We start from the raw sequence: 13,380 nt of genomic DNA on the forward strand, positions 1-13,380 counted from the left end.
AAGGAAGCCAAATGTCCCACGTAAATAGGCTACAATGGAGACTTTGCGTACTGTACGTCTACTTGTTATTATGCTAGCAATATGGTTTATAAACTGAGCGCTGGAATCCCCTCTCTCTCATTTGTTTACTAAAAATCTTATATACTTCTGCATTTTTATGTGTTTTCTCCAGCATTTGAGATATCTGGACATCTGCCCAGATATCTAGGAGGCAGCGTGTCTCCTCAGAGCTCCAGGTTAAGCCACGGCTCATCTCTACCTAACCTACCTGCGTTTGTTTGCTTCACGTACCTCTCTCTGTTGTGTGTGTCACTGGGCTATCCTACATTTCCCATAACTAGTGCAGTGCCCGTCGGAAGTATGTATTCCTATAGTGGGAGCTGAAGAAGATTTTTCAGTTGTGACCATTGTCGTGACCCATGTCTCCTCCCCACAAAGACACCTGCCCAGTTTCAAATCAGCGTGCCACAGACAGACAGACAGACACAAACTCACCAAATAAGTTAAAAGAAATTCTTGATTTATAGATAGATGATCAAATCACTCATGTTTTGTCTGTAAACTGTAAAATAACGTTGAGTCTCCGTTGCCATGGTTACCATCTAGCGTTTGAGCCAGCGCAATAATTTAGAACTGTCATCAGGCAACTGGAAATATTAGAGCGGAGAAAATCTATTTTACCGATATATTTTACATTTCTTATCCAAACAACGTCAAACTTAGCAGTGCACATCTTCGTGCCCGTAGCGAGACACCTGCCCAGTTTCAAATCAATCGGGCCAACGGTTCGCGACATATGCGTGCCACAGACAGACAGACACACAGACGCTTCTTGATAGATGCGCGAAAACTACGGGAGCTCGTCAAATCCAAAAAGGTAGATTTTTGCAACTTGGGTCGGATCGAGGTCGGGCTGCTTTCACACCATAAAGGAACCGCACCAGGGTTCGGTAGGAAGCGCTCCGAGACCACCTCCTCAGCTGGGTCTCGGTCCGCTTGTTTGGTCCGCACCAGAGTTCGAGTGATTGTATTCACACCAGTCAAAAAGGTCCGAACCAAGCAAGGAAACGAACTTGAGTTCGTTTTAATCGAACTAAACAAGGCAGGTGTGAATACACCCTAAGAGCACAGTGAGTCCATAATCCTTAAATGGAAGACATTTGGGAAGACCAGAACTCTTCCTAGAGCTGGCTGTCCGGCCAAACTGAGCAATCAGGAGAGAAGAGCCTTGGTGAGAAGGGTAAAGAAGAACCCAAAGATCACTGTGGCTGAGCTCCAGAGATGCAGTGGGGAGATGGGAGAAGTCAACCATCACTGCAGCCCTCCACCAATCGGGGCTTTATGGCAGAGTGGCCCGACGGAAACCTCTCCTGGGTGCAAGACACATGAAAGCCCGCATAGAGTTTGCCAAAAAACACATGAAGTTCTCCCACACTATGAGAAATAAGATTCTCTGGTCTGATGAGACCAAGATTGAACTTTTTGGCCTTAATTCTAAGCGTATGTCGATTTGCCAGTCAATCTTGGTTTCAACTGTCACCTATAGTCATGAACTGTGGGTAGAGACCGAAAGAATGGCATCATGAATACGAGCAGCTGAAATTAGGTTCCTCTGAAGGGTGGCTAGGTTCAGCCTGAGAGAGGGTGAGGAGCTCAGACGTCCAGAGGGAGCTCAGAGTAGAGCCGCTTCTCCTTTCACATAGAAGGGGGCCAACTGAGGTGGTTCGGGCATCTGGTTCGTATGCCTTCAGGAGATCTCCTTTTGAAGGTTTACCGGGCACTTGCTGGAGGTAATATACACCGATCAGCCACAACATTAAAACCACTGACAGGATAAGTAAGTAACACTGACCATCTTGTGACAATGCAATGTTCTGCTGGGAAACTTTTGGACCTCACATTTGTGTGGATGTTACTTAGACATGTACCACCCGCCTAGACCAGACCAGGCACCCCCACCCCATGACACTCAGCAGCAGCCATCCCCAGCAGCATTCAGCCTGACACAGACACACACACAAAAACGGTTTAGGAACAACTCAAAAAACATGAAAAACAACACAGGGTGTTGACCTGGCCTTCAAATTCCCTTGATCCCAAACTGATCAAGCATCTGTGGGATGCACTGGAACAACCCTGATCCACAGAGACCCCTCCCCTCAATCCGTAGGATCCAAAGGCCCCCACTAACAATATTCTGTTGCCAGACACCACAGGACACCCTCAGAAGGCCCATGTCCATTCACTGATGAGTCACAACTGTTTTGGAGGCACAAGGGAGATCAGTCAGAATCAGAATTAGCTTTACTGGCCAAGTATGTGTGCACATACCGGGAATTTGACTCCACTAACTTTGCTCTCTTGTTCAAAAACACACGGAACTTAAATAAGTGAAAAAAATAAATCTCAATCTGTACACATTAAATAGAGGATAAGGGCAGATATATACAACAGGAAGGTGGTCATAATGTTATGCCAGATCCCCCAGGAAGAGCTGGAATGTGTTGGTGGGGAAAGGGATGCCTGGAATTCCTTACTTAGCCTATTGCCACCGCAGTAGGATGGATGGACTTGCAATGGCATTGCCCAGGAGCTGCAAGGTGCAAGGTCTGAACAGACAAAAGTTTTATGACGCGCAATAACAGACACACATTCTGTGATTTGATCATGAGCAAGAATGATTTTTTTATGTCCATCAAATAGTTAAATAAAATATAATGATGGTAGCATTCCACTGAAAGTGACTGATTTGTGGTACACTGGAATTGAATAAGACCGTCTAGTGTTGCCTTCAGACCTTCCTTTTTTTCCACATCCTAATCCAGGTTTGTTTCCCTGAGTTTATTGTGACCGCTAGTTAGACAGACAGGTTAATGATAATACTCAAGGCAGTTGTGTAATGTATACCTCTGGAAAGATACATCAATAAAATCTGACTGCAGCAGCTTCTAAAAATATCTCTACCTCCGCCACCAGAGTAAACTTTCAAGTCTGTTTAGTTCCACTGCCTGAATCCATTTTGGAGAGCTCTGCAGGCTTAAGAAGTGGGTCTGAATATACATTACAAGAACAGCTTTCCTCTGATTGACTCAAAATGTCCACAGGACATTCAGCCCCTGGCCATCTACAATCCCACAGCTGTGCCTGGGAGGCCCTGTATGAGCGTTAAGCCTACACAGTAGTTTACAGGAGGCATGTGACCTCCACCCTACCTCCACATGTTCTCCAGCGCAGGTGTCTAAGGTCCTGCCCGTGCATTGTGTGGAATCCACTCCCCGTCCCATCCATACAGCTTTTCTGGCCACAGTCCGGCGAATGTAAAGAAGGCAAAGCGCCACACCTGGAGATGAGATCACAACAGTGTCTGAACGCATATTGTGCAGGAGGCAGGTCAAGCAGAAATAAAATAAGCTCACAAGTGTGCAGTGTAAACAGACAGAATCGAGGTCACAATGAACACAATCAATTAAGAAATCCCAAACAAGTACTATTCAGGATGCATTCACAGAGATGTAGGCTAATTCCTGTGGGCTTTGGATTGTTATCTCTAGGCAACACACTATTACAACTATTGACCTGGGCGGCTCTCAAACAATGTGAACAAGAATGCAAACTATTTCAGTTCTAACAACAAGGGAGCAGTGGATGGGGCTACCTTGAATTTCTAAAATGCTCACAGCATGTGCAGAGTCCATAATGCAACTCATGGTATGGTGACATAATAGCACGTTTTTAATTTTTATAGTTTAAGACTGCAACCTTTGCTACAAATCATCTGCACTCACATGTCTTTTGTATTCTTGTAAAACAGTGCACGTCAACTTTTTGCAGCCATGCTATTATACAGTAACTAGGCTACATGATTATATATTATGGTGAAACACATGGGCAGCCTCAAATCAAGAGCCGCTGCGTTGTTACACGTTTTCTCACTGTCTGAATATCTATTCATGGAGAGAAATATGTTTCTGCTGCCATACTAGTATGTGAGAGCTGCAGCAATGACAGTTGAGGGCGATGCGAATCGGCATCGAGGCAAAGCACAGCTGTAATAAGGAGAGGGTGGGGGTGCAATTCTGGAAGATTCTACAGGAATCATACGAGTGGACCCCATTTCATTCGTTTATTGTGGGGACTGTTAGTCTGAGCTAGCTGGTTAGCCTTCCCTGTCAAAGCCACAACGTACATACTCAGTGGTGGGGACTAAAGGTTTTAGGGTGAGTTTTCTGGCCATCACTTAAGTATACATGCTCGTTTGTCACCATCAGAATCTATGGGAATGTTTACATCTGTAGACGTGTTGGTTTGACTTGACGCTGCATGCTAATCATTTCTCACAGGTGTCATTTTCTTTTCACTGAAGAAGCTAAGCTGCTAGCTACCTAGCTACCCATAACCCTGCCGTTATTTAAAGCGATACGTGCGACAAAGCCACGCTAATAATATATAATACCTTACGCCCTAACATCGCAGATGTAATTAAAGTCAGTCCACACACGTTGACTTGTTATTGTTGGCTTTTGCTGTCGGTCAGCAAACCTGACAACAAATGATTTTAGCTAGCAGCATCGGCTATCAGCTAGCACAATACAAGCTAACGCCAGCTCGCTAGCTAAGCTACGTTCATTGAATGAACGTTTGATGACCAGTCCATGCTAGCGTCAAGCACCAGAGCGTTTTCATTAATTATTGTCACAACCCACGGGACATTTAATGAGACCATGAGCAAGATTACAGCCACACTGATACCATTTCTTTTGTTAATATGAATTAAACTGTAATATATATTCACCCCACTGTACAGGTTGCCAGGCTTCATAGCCGCATTAAGCTAACGGCGATGCTAGTTAGCGTTAGCTTTGCCTTGTTCTCTGACAATTACCGTTGGCATCTCTTTGTTTCATTCTTTGTATGAACATCCAACACTATCCATGACATCTGTGCGGTAATATTACTCCTACTCTGAAATGTGTTTATTGCAGATCCAATGTCTGGAATAGACTGAAACCTTCACATCGCCTCAACAATGTCAAGTAAGGAACTGGGATTGTTTTTTGTACGATAGGTGTGCTGCAAGTGCTTCGCAGGTGATGATATCAAAATGAATATTCATATATCAGGTAGTGCGTCAGTACATCAGTGTATAACCACAGCACTGCAATATCAAATGTGTCATTTACAGATAATTCCTGTTAAATGGTAAAGTTTATTATTGATGACTTCCTGAATAAAATAAGGTGGACAGGGATATTTAACTTGAAAGAAGCTTTAGGATTGCAAATGCTGTTTCATGTGAATTTTTCTTTCATGACAGAGCGACCATCCTATGCCCCTCCACCTCCCCCTGCCCCTACAACTGTAAGTATTTATAAACTGCCCCGTGTTAAGCTGATGTGCTTGTTTGGAGACTTTTCAGTATAGTTATCTAAGCATATCTTTCATGGAAATCTACATTTTCCTATTAGTCATGCAGACTTTGTGGTAATACACACTGCTTCTGAAAATATTTATGTTCTATTTATAACCCCAGCATGTATGCAAGTTTCTTTATTTTGCATTTTCTCAGCTTCTGACATTGTTTTTTTCTTTTGTCTTGGGCTCCCCCTCCCCTCTCCTTATTTTATGTCATTTCTCATCCGTGTTTCTATCTCATTTGTTTCCATCAGCAAATGCCCAACACTACCGGGTTTGTGGGGTACAACCCATACAGCCATCTGGCCTACAACAACTACAGACTGGGAGGGAGCCAAAGCAGCAACAGTCGGGTAACGGTATGAATATTAACATAGACAACAAGATTACTGGAAACAGAAGGCAAATTAACACCAGCTCACTTCTAGTAGAGTTTCACGTAACTGTCAGCTTGCTTAGTCAAATAAAGACATTGCAGGAGCATGTGCAAGCATTATGTCTTTGCAGCTTTTCACAAGATTGACCGTAGCTATGTTCAGAGCAAATGAGATGAGATGTATTTTTGCATTTGCTGCAGAGTAGTAGTCATTCCATTGCTGATTCTGAATCTGAAACACACATCATTCCCAAACTCCCTCTGCTGCCTCCATCACAGTGCAGACTGGCTAAGGGTCCATCTGTGTCTATTCAGATACCACCTGCCTTTCAAAGTGCATTTCTGACAGCCATGTTAAGTAACCCATGCCATCAGTGTTGCCATGGCATTACAGACTAGCTGCTCGGCATGGCTCTGGCTGCTGAGCAGTAATTTAGTCGCTGCATGCAAGCTGTGGTTGGCTGACTCTGATAATGGCATTATGTTTCGCCGTGGGCAAATCTCAGCTTAAGTGAGATTTTTGTTTTGTTTTTCCACAGTCAGCGCTATTCCATTGTACTGTGTGGGGTTCCTGACTTGTGTATGGCCTCCAACAACCATTACTTTATTCAAGATGACTGAAGTTTGAAGCATCTTATATTTGAGTCTTATTTTGTGATAGTCAAATTACATAACCATGAACTTTCATGTAGTTTCACAAGTCCCTGTTTAGCTTTGTCTAAGTGGTGGTCTGGTAATTCAAGAGCAGCTACGCCTCAACTTGACTTTTTCTTTTTTACCAGAATTCCTCTGGAATAAATATTCCAAAGCCACCCAAGCCACCTGATAAGCCACTGATGCCATATATGAGATATAGTCGAAAGGTAAGTACGCAGTGTGTATTTGCTGCCTTTTGCATCATCATGTGATCTGCTGGAAGACAGGGATTCTTTGATTATAAGATAGTATATAAAATGAGCTAGATTTGTTTGTTTCAGACAGTTGTTTATCGAGGTAGGTGTGAAGCCAAATTAAGCCAAGACTTAGCTAGGACTCCTCACATCACATAGTGGGATTTATCAACTTGGAGATGGAGCTTAAAGCACACGGCCTCCTCTGGTTTGTGACCTCTCTGCTAAGAGATAACCACGTATAGCCCCTCCAATCCAACCCAACCCCACACCCATGTCTGGTTCTCATCACCAGGTTTGGGATCAAGTAAAAGCCTCCAATCCTGATCTGAAGCTATGGGAAATTGGGAAGATAATCGGTGGCATGTGGAGGGACCTCACTGATGAGGAGAAACAGGATTATTTGAATGACTACGAAGCAGAGAAGGTTGGTTGTTTTACAAGGGGTGTTTATGGGGGTTTTCTGATGGGTGACCAGTACATGTGTCCCCAACTGTTGTGGGTCCCTCCAGTCATCATTCCTTCCTGTCTAACAGTCCTGAATAAACCTTTTTCCTTATCTTGTCATAGCTGATACAATCAAAGGTCCACATGTTGTGTCTGCTCGCCTTCTCCGTTTCCTTGTCATTCCTGTCATCTTTTCCACTGTAGATTGAGTATAATGAGAGCATGAAGGCCTATCACAATTCGCCAGCCTACCTGGCCTACGTCAATGCAAAAAGCCGGGCCGAGGCAGCTCTGGAAGAGGAGAGTCGTCAGAGGCAGTCCAGACTGGACAAGGGTGAGCCTTACATGAGTATCCAGCCAGCAGAGGATCCAGATGGTAAGGCCACTCAGCTGAATGCTTTGTCTCCCAAGGTTGAGAGCGCTGTGACAGAGCTGTAATTATTGCTGCACGACCACACAGAGTTGCCAGTCCGCACACCCAGGGAATGTGTTATCTTTTTCCCTCCTCCCACACTGCCACAACCATCCACACTTTTGGTAATGCTACCTTTGAAATGCCACTTCTGCTTTTCAGCTGCAAAGTGGAACAAAATTTGTCTCTGTTTTGCACATGTGTTTACATTTCACAGATATTTTTGGCATTGGTTTTCAGATGTAATTACAAAATTTACATTCAGAAGAAGACGTTTGAGTTACACCCACCTCAAGGAAATTATGCTCGTCTGGGGTCTGGCTGGGCTACGGTAGAAGATAAGGATTTACAGGAAAGCTACAGATAAAACAGCTGCTATTTAGAAACACCCCAGACCATGAAAATGTCAAAGCTGGTATCCCAGTGGGTTATGTTCTCAACAGACTGCACGTACAGCAATGATTAAATAAGATTAAACTCTCCGGGCGGCTTCATATTGTGATTGTGCTTTATTAAATCTTAAAGTAATTCTCCTGTAAGCTGCTGCTTATACCGGTTTCAGCTCACAGAGATAGAAAGTCAGAAGGAAATTATGGATCTGACGTGGTTTATTTTGTTCTGTGTCCTGGTTATTTTCAGCACTACTGCTACACAGCAGACGAAAACAAAGTCTAATATAAAGTGCTGTGGTCTTAAAACTTAAAATCTCGAAAGAAAAATAACACGGAGCAATATTCAGTGTTGAGATACATCCCACGTGCTAGTCTGCTAAATTTGTGAACTTAAAGAGCAGCTTAATTCTCTGAAAACCTTCTGAATCTATTGTTTCCTGTTGTGGTGTTAGAACACCTGTCTGAGCACCTTTGAAACTTTCAACATGGCAGAGGAGATTCATCTCTGCACTGTTGAAAGCGTCAAAGATGCACACGCGGGTGCACGGCAGTGTCAATGCCAAGTGATTACACAGTAAAGTTTTGCCACAACAAAGCCGAAACGTAGCGGTTCAGTGTTTTGTTGAACCTTGCTGCTGAATGGAAAACAACAGGGAAAGCAAATAAAGGTTCAGATAATCTTTTCAAATTAATTGCTGTCAAATCAACTCTCAGTTAATAGTTAACTTGCACATTCTTTGTGACATGTGACATTTATTGTTTTTTTCCCACAGTAAAACCGTGTACACAAACGACTTTTTCCGGGGCTGTCACTTACAGACAATGGTTTGAGTTTTGAATTCTTCTGAAAAGCCTGAGCAAATACAACGTTATCACAAGTTCAAATAGAGCCTCCAAAAAAAACCTGCATTTCTGTATTTTAAAATCTTTAAAAACACTTACTAGAATAAATATTCATGAAATAAAAAGTTCAGATAAAAACCCATCTGGACTTAATCACCACAGTAGTGGAAAAGCGGGTGATTATTGTATCAAGGCTCCGTATTTGGATTTTACCTTACTGCACCATCATCCACTACCGACTACATCTTAAAACATCTGTCCACACACACACCGGGCTATAATTAACTGCTTGTCCCGTTCACGTAACAATAATGACTCTGCTTTGCCTAAGGATGTGTTTTGACATAATGGCATATACTTAACTCCAGCTCTGTATAAATATTGAGCAATAGCCTTCTTATGTTTACAGTGTCATCATGCAGCATTGTTTGGGCGATTTTTGTTGTGTATCACGTCTTCTGTAGTAGTTTGCTGATGCCTCTGAAGACTGTGTAACACATTCCAGCCCTTTGCCTTCTGTATACAAATATATTTCGTACACAAATCGAGTCAGTGTTGATTGATACAATGTTTCTCCTCTCTTCAGATTACGACGACGGGTTTTCTATAAAGCACTCAGCCGCGGCTCGCTTCCAACGCAACCACCGCCTGATCAGCGAGATCCTCAGCGAGAGCGTCGTCCCAGATGTGCGGTCCGTTGTCACCACCGCCCGAATGCAGGTCCTCAAACGCCAGGTCCAGTCTTTGATGGTGCATCAGGTAGGATCAGTCCTCAAATCCGCACATAGCCGTTGCGTGGGACATTGGCAGATTTGTTTTTACTGGCTTATTAGGTAATGACTGTGGTGCCTGTGTGTCTCGTATCACAGAGAAAATTGGAGGCAGAGTTGCTTCAGATTGAAGACCGCCACCAGGACAAGAAAAGAAAATTCATTGAGGCCACAGAGTCGTTCACAAATGAGCTTAAAAGGGTATGGCATCTTTTACGTCAAACTTGGTCATTGCTCACTTGCACGCAAGCTTCATTTTACATGTAGTGTGCAGCTCTGGTTGTGTGCCAGGCTCCGTCTGCCTTTCAGCCACCAGCTGCGGCTAACTCCATCCACATGTTCTGGCAATCATATAGCTGTCATCATTTACAATTTGTAGCCTGCACAATAAGTGTTGTTCTGGGGTGCAGTTGAATGCAGTGACCAGTGTTCACAACAGGCGGCGCCATTTATCCTTCACAGAGCTTCGAAACCCCGTCCATTCACATTCGACGAGCGCTGCAGCATTGTTTTAGTCGACAGAAGTGTTTATTCAGTTCCATTTTTTAGTGGCTTCCGGTGTGGAGGCAGCTCATGCCTGTTCAGCCAACATTTGTAACGGGAAATTAGATCTTGCAAGCACCTGCAGCATGTGTGCAAGAGTGCAGGTGGCCGTTGACACATTAATTCCCCTATTTACTGTTTTACAGCTGTGCTGCATGAAGGTGGAAGTGGACATGGAGAAAATTTCTGCAGAGATCGCTGCGGCAGAAGAGGCTGCCCGCAAACGTCTGGCAGAACGTGAGAAAGATGCAGGAGAGCGAGGTGCAAGAGAGGCCCCCACCTGTGTGTTGGCAGAGGAAGAAAAACACATTTGTGCAACACATGGCAGCAAGTCCCAGCAAACTCCCCTCAGCGAAAGCAGCAGCAAGGAAGGCGAGGACACAGAATCCAGCACCACAGATAAACCAGGTGATTGTCTATGTGTGTCTTTAGTGCTGCCTGGCTCTTGCCTTCGCATCTTGTAACAGCATGTCATTTTGTGTTTTTCTTTCACTTAGGGAAGACAAAGGCCTCAGAGGAACTCGAGGCCCATCCAGGTAGTGAAGAGGGGGCGTCGGAGGACAAGGAGAGCGTCCCAGAGGGAGCCATGGAGGAGGGAACGAGCGACAGCAACACAGGCTCAGAGACCACCTCTGCTCAAACCGAAGATGCCATGACTAGTGAGCCATCAGAGGGACCCAGCAGGACAAGAGCAGCCCACTGAGTCCACCACCAGACTGTCTGTGAACTGCGAGGTTGACATCTGGTCTGCTAACCGCTGATTCGATCCTCTGGTCACAGATATTGCTCAGTATATCATCACATTTTGTCAGTGCATACGAAGAGCTTACAGATGGGCTCAGTGTTTAACCACATTGGGGGGGGAAGATGAGGTTTCAGTAGAGTTTGAACACCGAGGCTCACAGACAGGAGCTGAACACACATAAAAAATCTGCACTTAAAGCCGACTAAGCAATGATCCTGTCCAAAATCAATGGCTGCTAATGCTAATGTGTGCCACAAAAGCCCATGTGAAAGCACTACATTTTCTCCACAGGCCGCAGAGCCGTTTGGAAGAATCCATACAGGCCCTCTTCAGCACATATTGATACATATCTCTAGCACTATGGCAGATCCCAGATTGAAGAAAAAAATAAGTTAAAACAAACATTGCTCAGTGTTATATTTAACTTTGTCCTTTGTATTGTAGTGTCATTGTTGCTTTTATTGTTATTTTTGCATGTTGCAATTTTTTTAAAAACAAGTTTGTGAAGCGTGGAGCTAGGTGACCATCTCCTTGCCAGGAGAATATTTGTTTACTTTCTGTATCAGTATTACAGTGGCGGTATTGTCTCAGGAGTTAGTCATTAGTAGTAGTTATTTTTGTTATTTATTATCAGCATTTTTATTATACTTGTGTATTGGGTGCCCTGGGCCCGTCCCAGTCCATCCGTGGGTACATCATCATCATCAGTGCTGTACAATGCTCGACTACCAGTGTTCTCAAGTTTGCTAGCTGTCAATCAAATCAAAAGCAGTACGCTTAGAACATTTCTGTGTTATGATCAATATAGCCGTTTTCTGCAGGAAACTTTTAAATGTACCGTAATTGTGTACGCAGTGTAACGAGGTTTGCTTAAACATGGATTTTCATGTTGTCGTAAAACAGCTTGAAGAACAGTCATAAACATGCAGTCTTAAACGAATTTCCTTTTGCATATTTATACCAATAAATTTTTCTACCCTAGAAAAAATTTGCACTTTGCGGTGATTTTGGAAAAATCTTTCTTTCAGTTAAAAATAGGACTACGCACTTCCTCATTAGGTACACTAGTGAAAGTGAATGCATGCTAAAACTAATCTGGAAGCCAGGCCAACTTCTCTGTCCATAAATATACATTTTGTGTGTGAAGTCTCTCTGTTGGGAATGTTGTGATGATCTGCAGAAGAGTAACGACAGTGTAGTCGTACACGTCACCTGAGCTCCGTGGCAATGGCAAAATAACTTAAGCGATGAACAACTGATTTTGGCACATGCTTAACTGCTTTGATGGCTATCCAAATGCGTGCAGAGATATTCTTTGTATTGGCTGAAACACGCCTTAATGAAATCTAAATGAGCGTTAACTCTGATAAGAATTAACTCTGTCCATGCCGTACTCTTCTAATGTGACAGTCCTGCACTAAATCCTATCTTCATGGATAAGGTATTCAGCATTTATCTATTATCTATAAAATAATAGAACTGCCGACTTTCACACAGTTGAGTGAACAACGAGGGAACAACACATGTTCCTATTATTTTAACAAACCCCTTACATTTAATCCAGTTTAACAGCACCACTAATGACATCCTTCACAATGATCATCCAGATGAGTCACCACCGTTCTGGTTCAGTTGTTTCAACATCAACCGATGATTAGAACAGGCGTGAAGGAGGATTTATTGCTGTTATATTAGCATGCTTTCGTTTTCTCTGGTGTACCTAGTGAATTGCCAAGTGAGTGCATTTTTACAGTGCAAACGTAGAATTTAAAACACATAGCACTTCCGACATCATATCTGCAGCGTTATTCTTTCATTATGCTGCACAAGTGTGAAGTTTTCTGGTATGAAGCTGCTGGTATCATACATTATTACTGTGGCATGCAGTGTGTGTGTGTGTCTTTGAACGTAGCGTATTTGTCCTTTGCACACTACAGGTAAGGGAAGTGGGTGAGATGAGAGGGAATAGTTCTGATTTCCTGTTTTCAGTGCAGCACAAGTCTTCCTGTTGTGCTTTGTGGCCAAATTCACATTTTCTACCACGAGGAACGACTCCGACCTGACAGGAGGTTTTTATTTGAATCTCCCTGTGTGATGATATTGATGGTTTGAGATCTTGTGAAGATCAGATTTAACAGCGCTTTAGATTAAACGTGTGCCCCTGCGTTGCAGCTCGCCACGTTTTGTACTATGCGGTTAGCGTCACCTCAAGTGAAAGCTACAAACCACAAGCATGACATACAGGTGTGCAGAAGGCAGAGCACATCTCTGTAAAATAGTAGCTCTGCAGAGCATAGTGTGCTGCCCGGTATCGTAAGACGGAAGGACACAGCTCCAACAGAGCGCTGTCACCAACAGTTCACTAGCATGTTACCGAGTAAAATGCACGAGGTGTTGCAGAGCAGTGACAGATCAGAGCCCACTGATTTTGTGGCTTCGAGTATTCATAGAGTCACGATCAAACAGACAAGCAACAGGTTTTCTCTGGAACAGCTCATTTGCATAACATTCACCCACTCATTGTTAACTAATGACTGAAAACATTCTCAG

The 13,380-nt window shown here is 43.5% G+C and overlaps 2 protein-coding genes across 6 annotated transcripts in view; one reads left to right on the forward strand and one right to left on the reverse strand.

Moving 5' to 3' along the window:
* The window catches only part of LOC311505101 (zinc finger protein Aiolos-like), a 34,135-nt gene extending 29,123 nt beyond the window's left edge, over positions 1-5,012 (reverse strand). The window contains exons 1-2 of the mRNA XM_084568503.1: positions 4,883-5,012; positions 3,213-3,340 (exon numbers count right to left, since the gene is read on the reverse strand). The gene's annotated coding sequence lies outside the window, so the exon portion shown is untranslated. The remainder of the gene's footprint in view (positions 1-3,212; positions 3,341-4,882) is intronic.
* LOC311505119 (SWI/SNF-related matrix-associated actin-dependent regulator of chromatin subfamily E member 1-like) lies at positions 4,162-12,873 on the forward strand (the record flags this gene model as incomplete). 5 transcript variants are annotated; one of them, XM_084568525.1, is made up of 11 exons in its annotated part: positions 4,162-4,217; positions 4,983-5,033; positions 5,315-5,358; positions 5,667-5,771; positions 6,571-6,651; positions 6,974-7,105; positions 7,330-7,501; positions 9,359-9,531; positions 9,642-9,743; positions 10,232-10,493; positions 10,583-12,873. In XM_084568525.1, 10 exons carry the CDS (start codon positions 5,027-5,029, stop codon positions 10,786-10,788), a joined length of 1,284 nt encoding a protein of 427 aa, XP_084424651.1. In that variant the 3' UTR covers positions 10,789-12,873. The 5 variants fall into 5 exon arrangements, with proteins under 5 accessions (XP_084424651.1, XP_084424648.1, XP_084424650.1 ...); XM_084568522.1 differs by lacking the exons at positions 4,162-4,217; positions 4,983-5,033 and having other exon boundaries at positions 5,197-5,358; XM_084568524.1 differs by lacking the exons at positions 4,162-4,217; positions 4,983-5,033 and having other exon boundaries at positions 5,197-5,358; positions 7,330-7,459.
* Positions 12,874-13,380: the final 507 nt, after the last annotated feature.

The sequence above is a fragment of the Chelon labrosus genome (genome assembly GCF_963514085.1).
Source record: "Chelon labrosus genome assembly, chromosome: 2".
NCBI classification, from domain to species: Eukaryota; Metazoa; Chordata; class Actinopteri; order Mugiliformes; family Mugilidae; genus Chelon; species Chelon labrosus.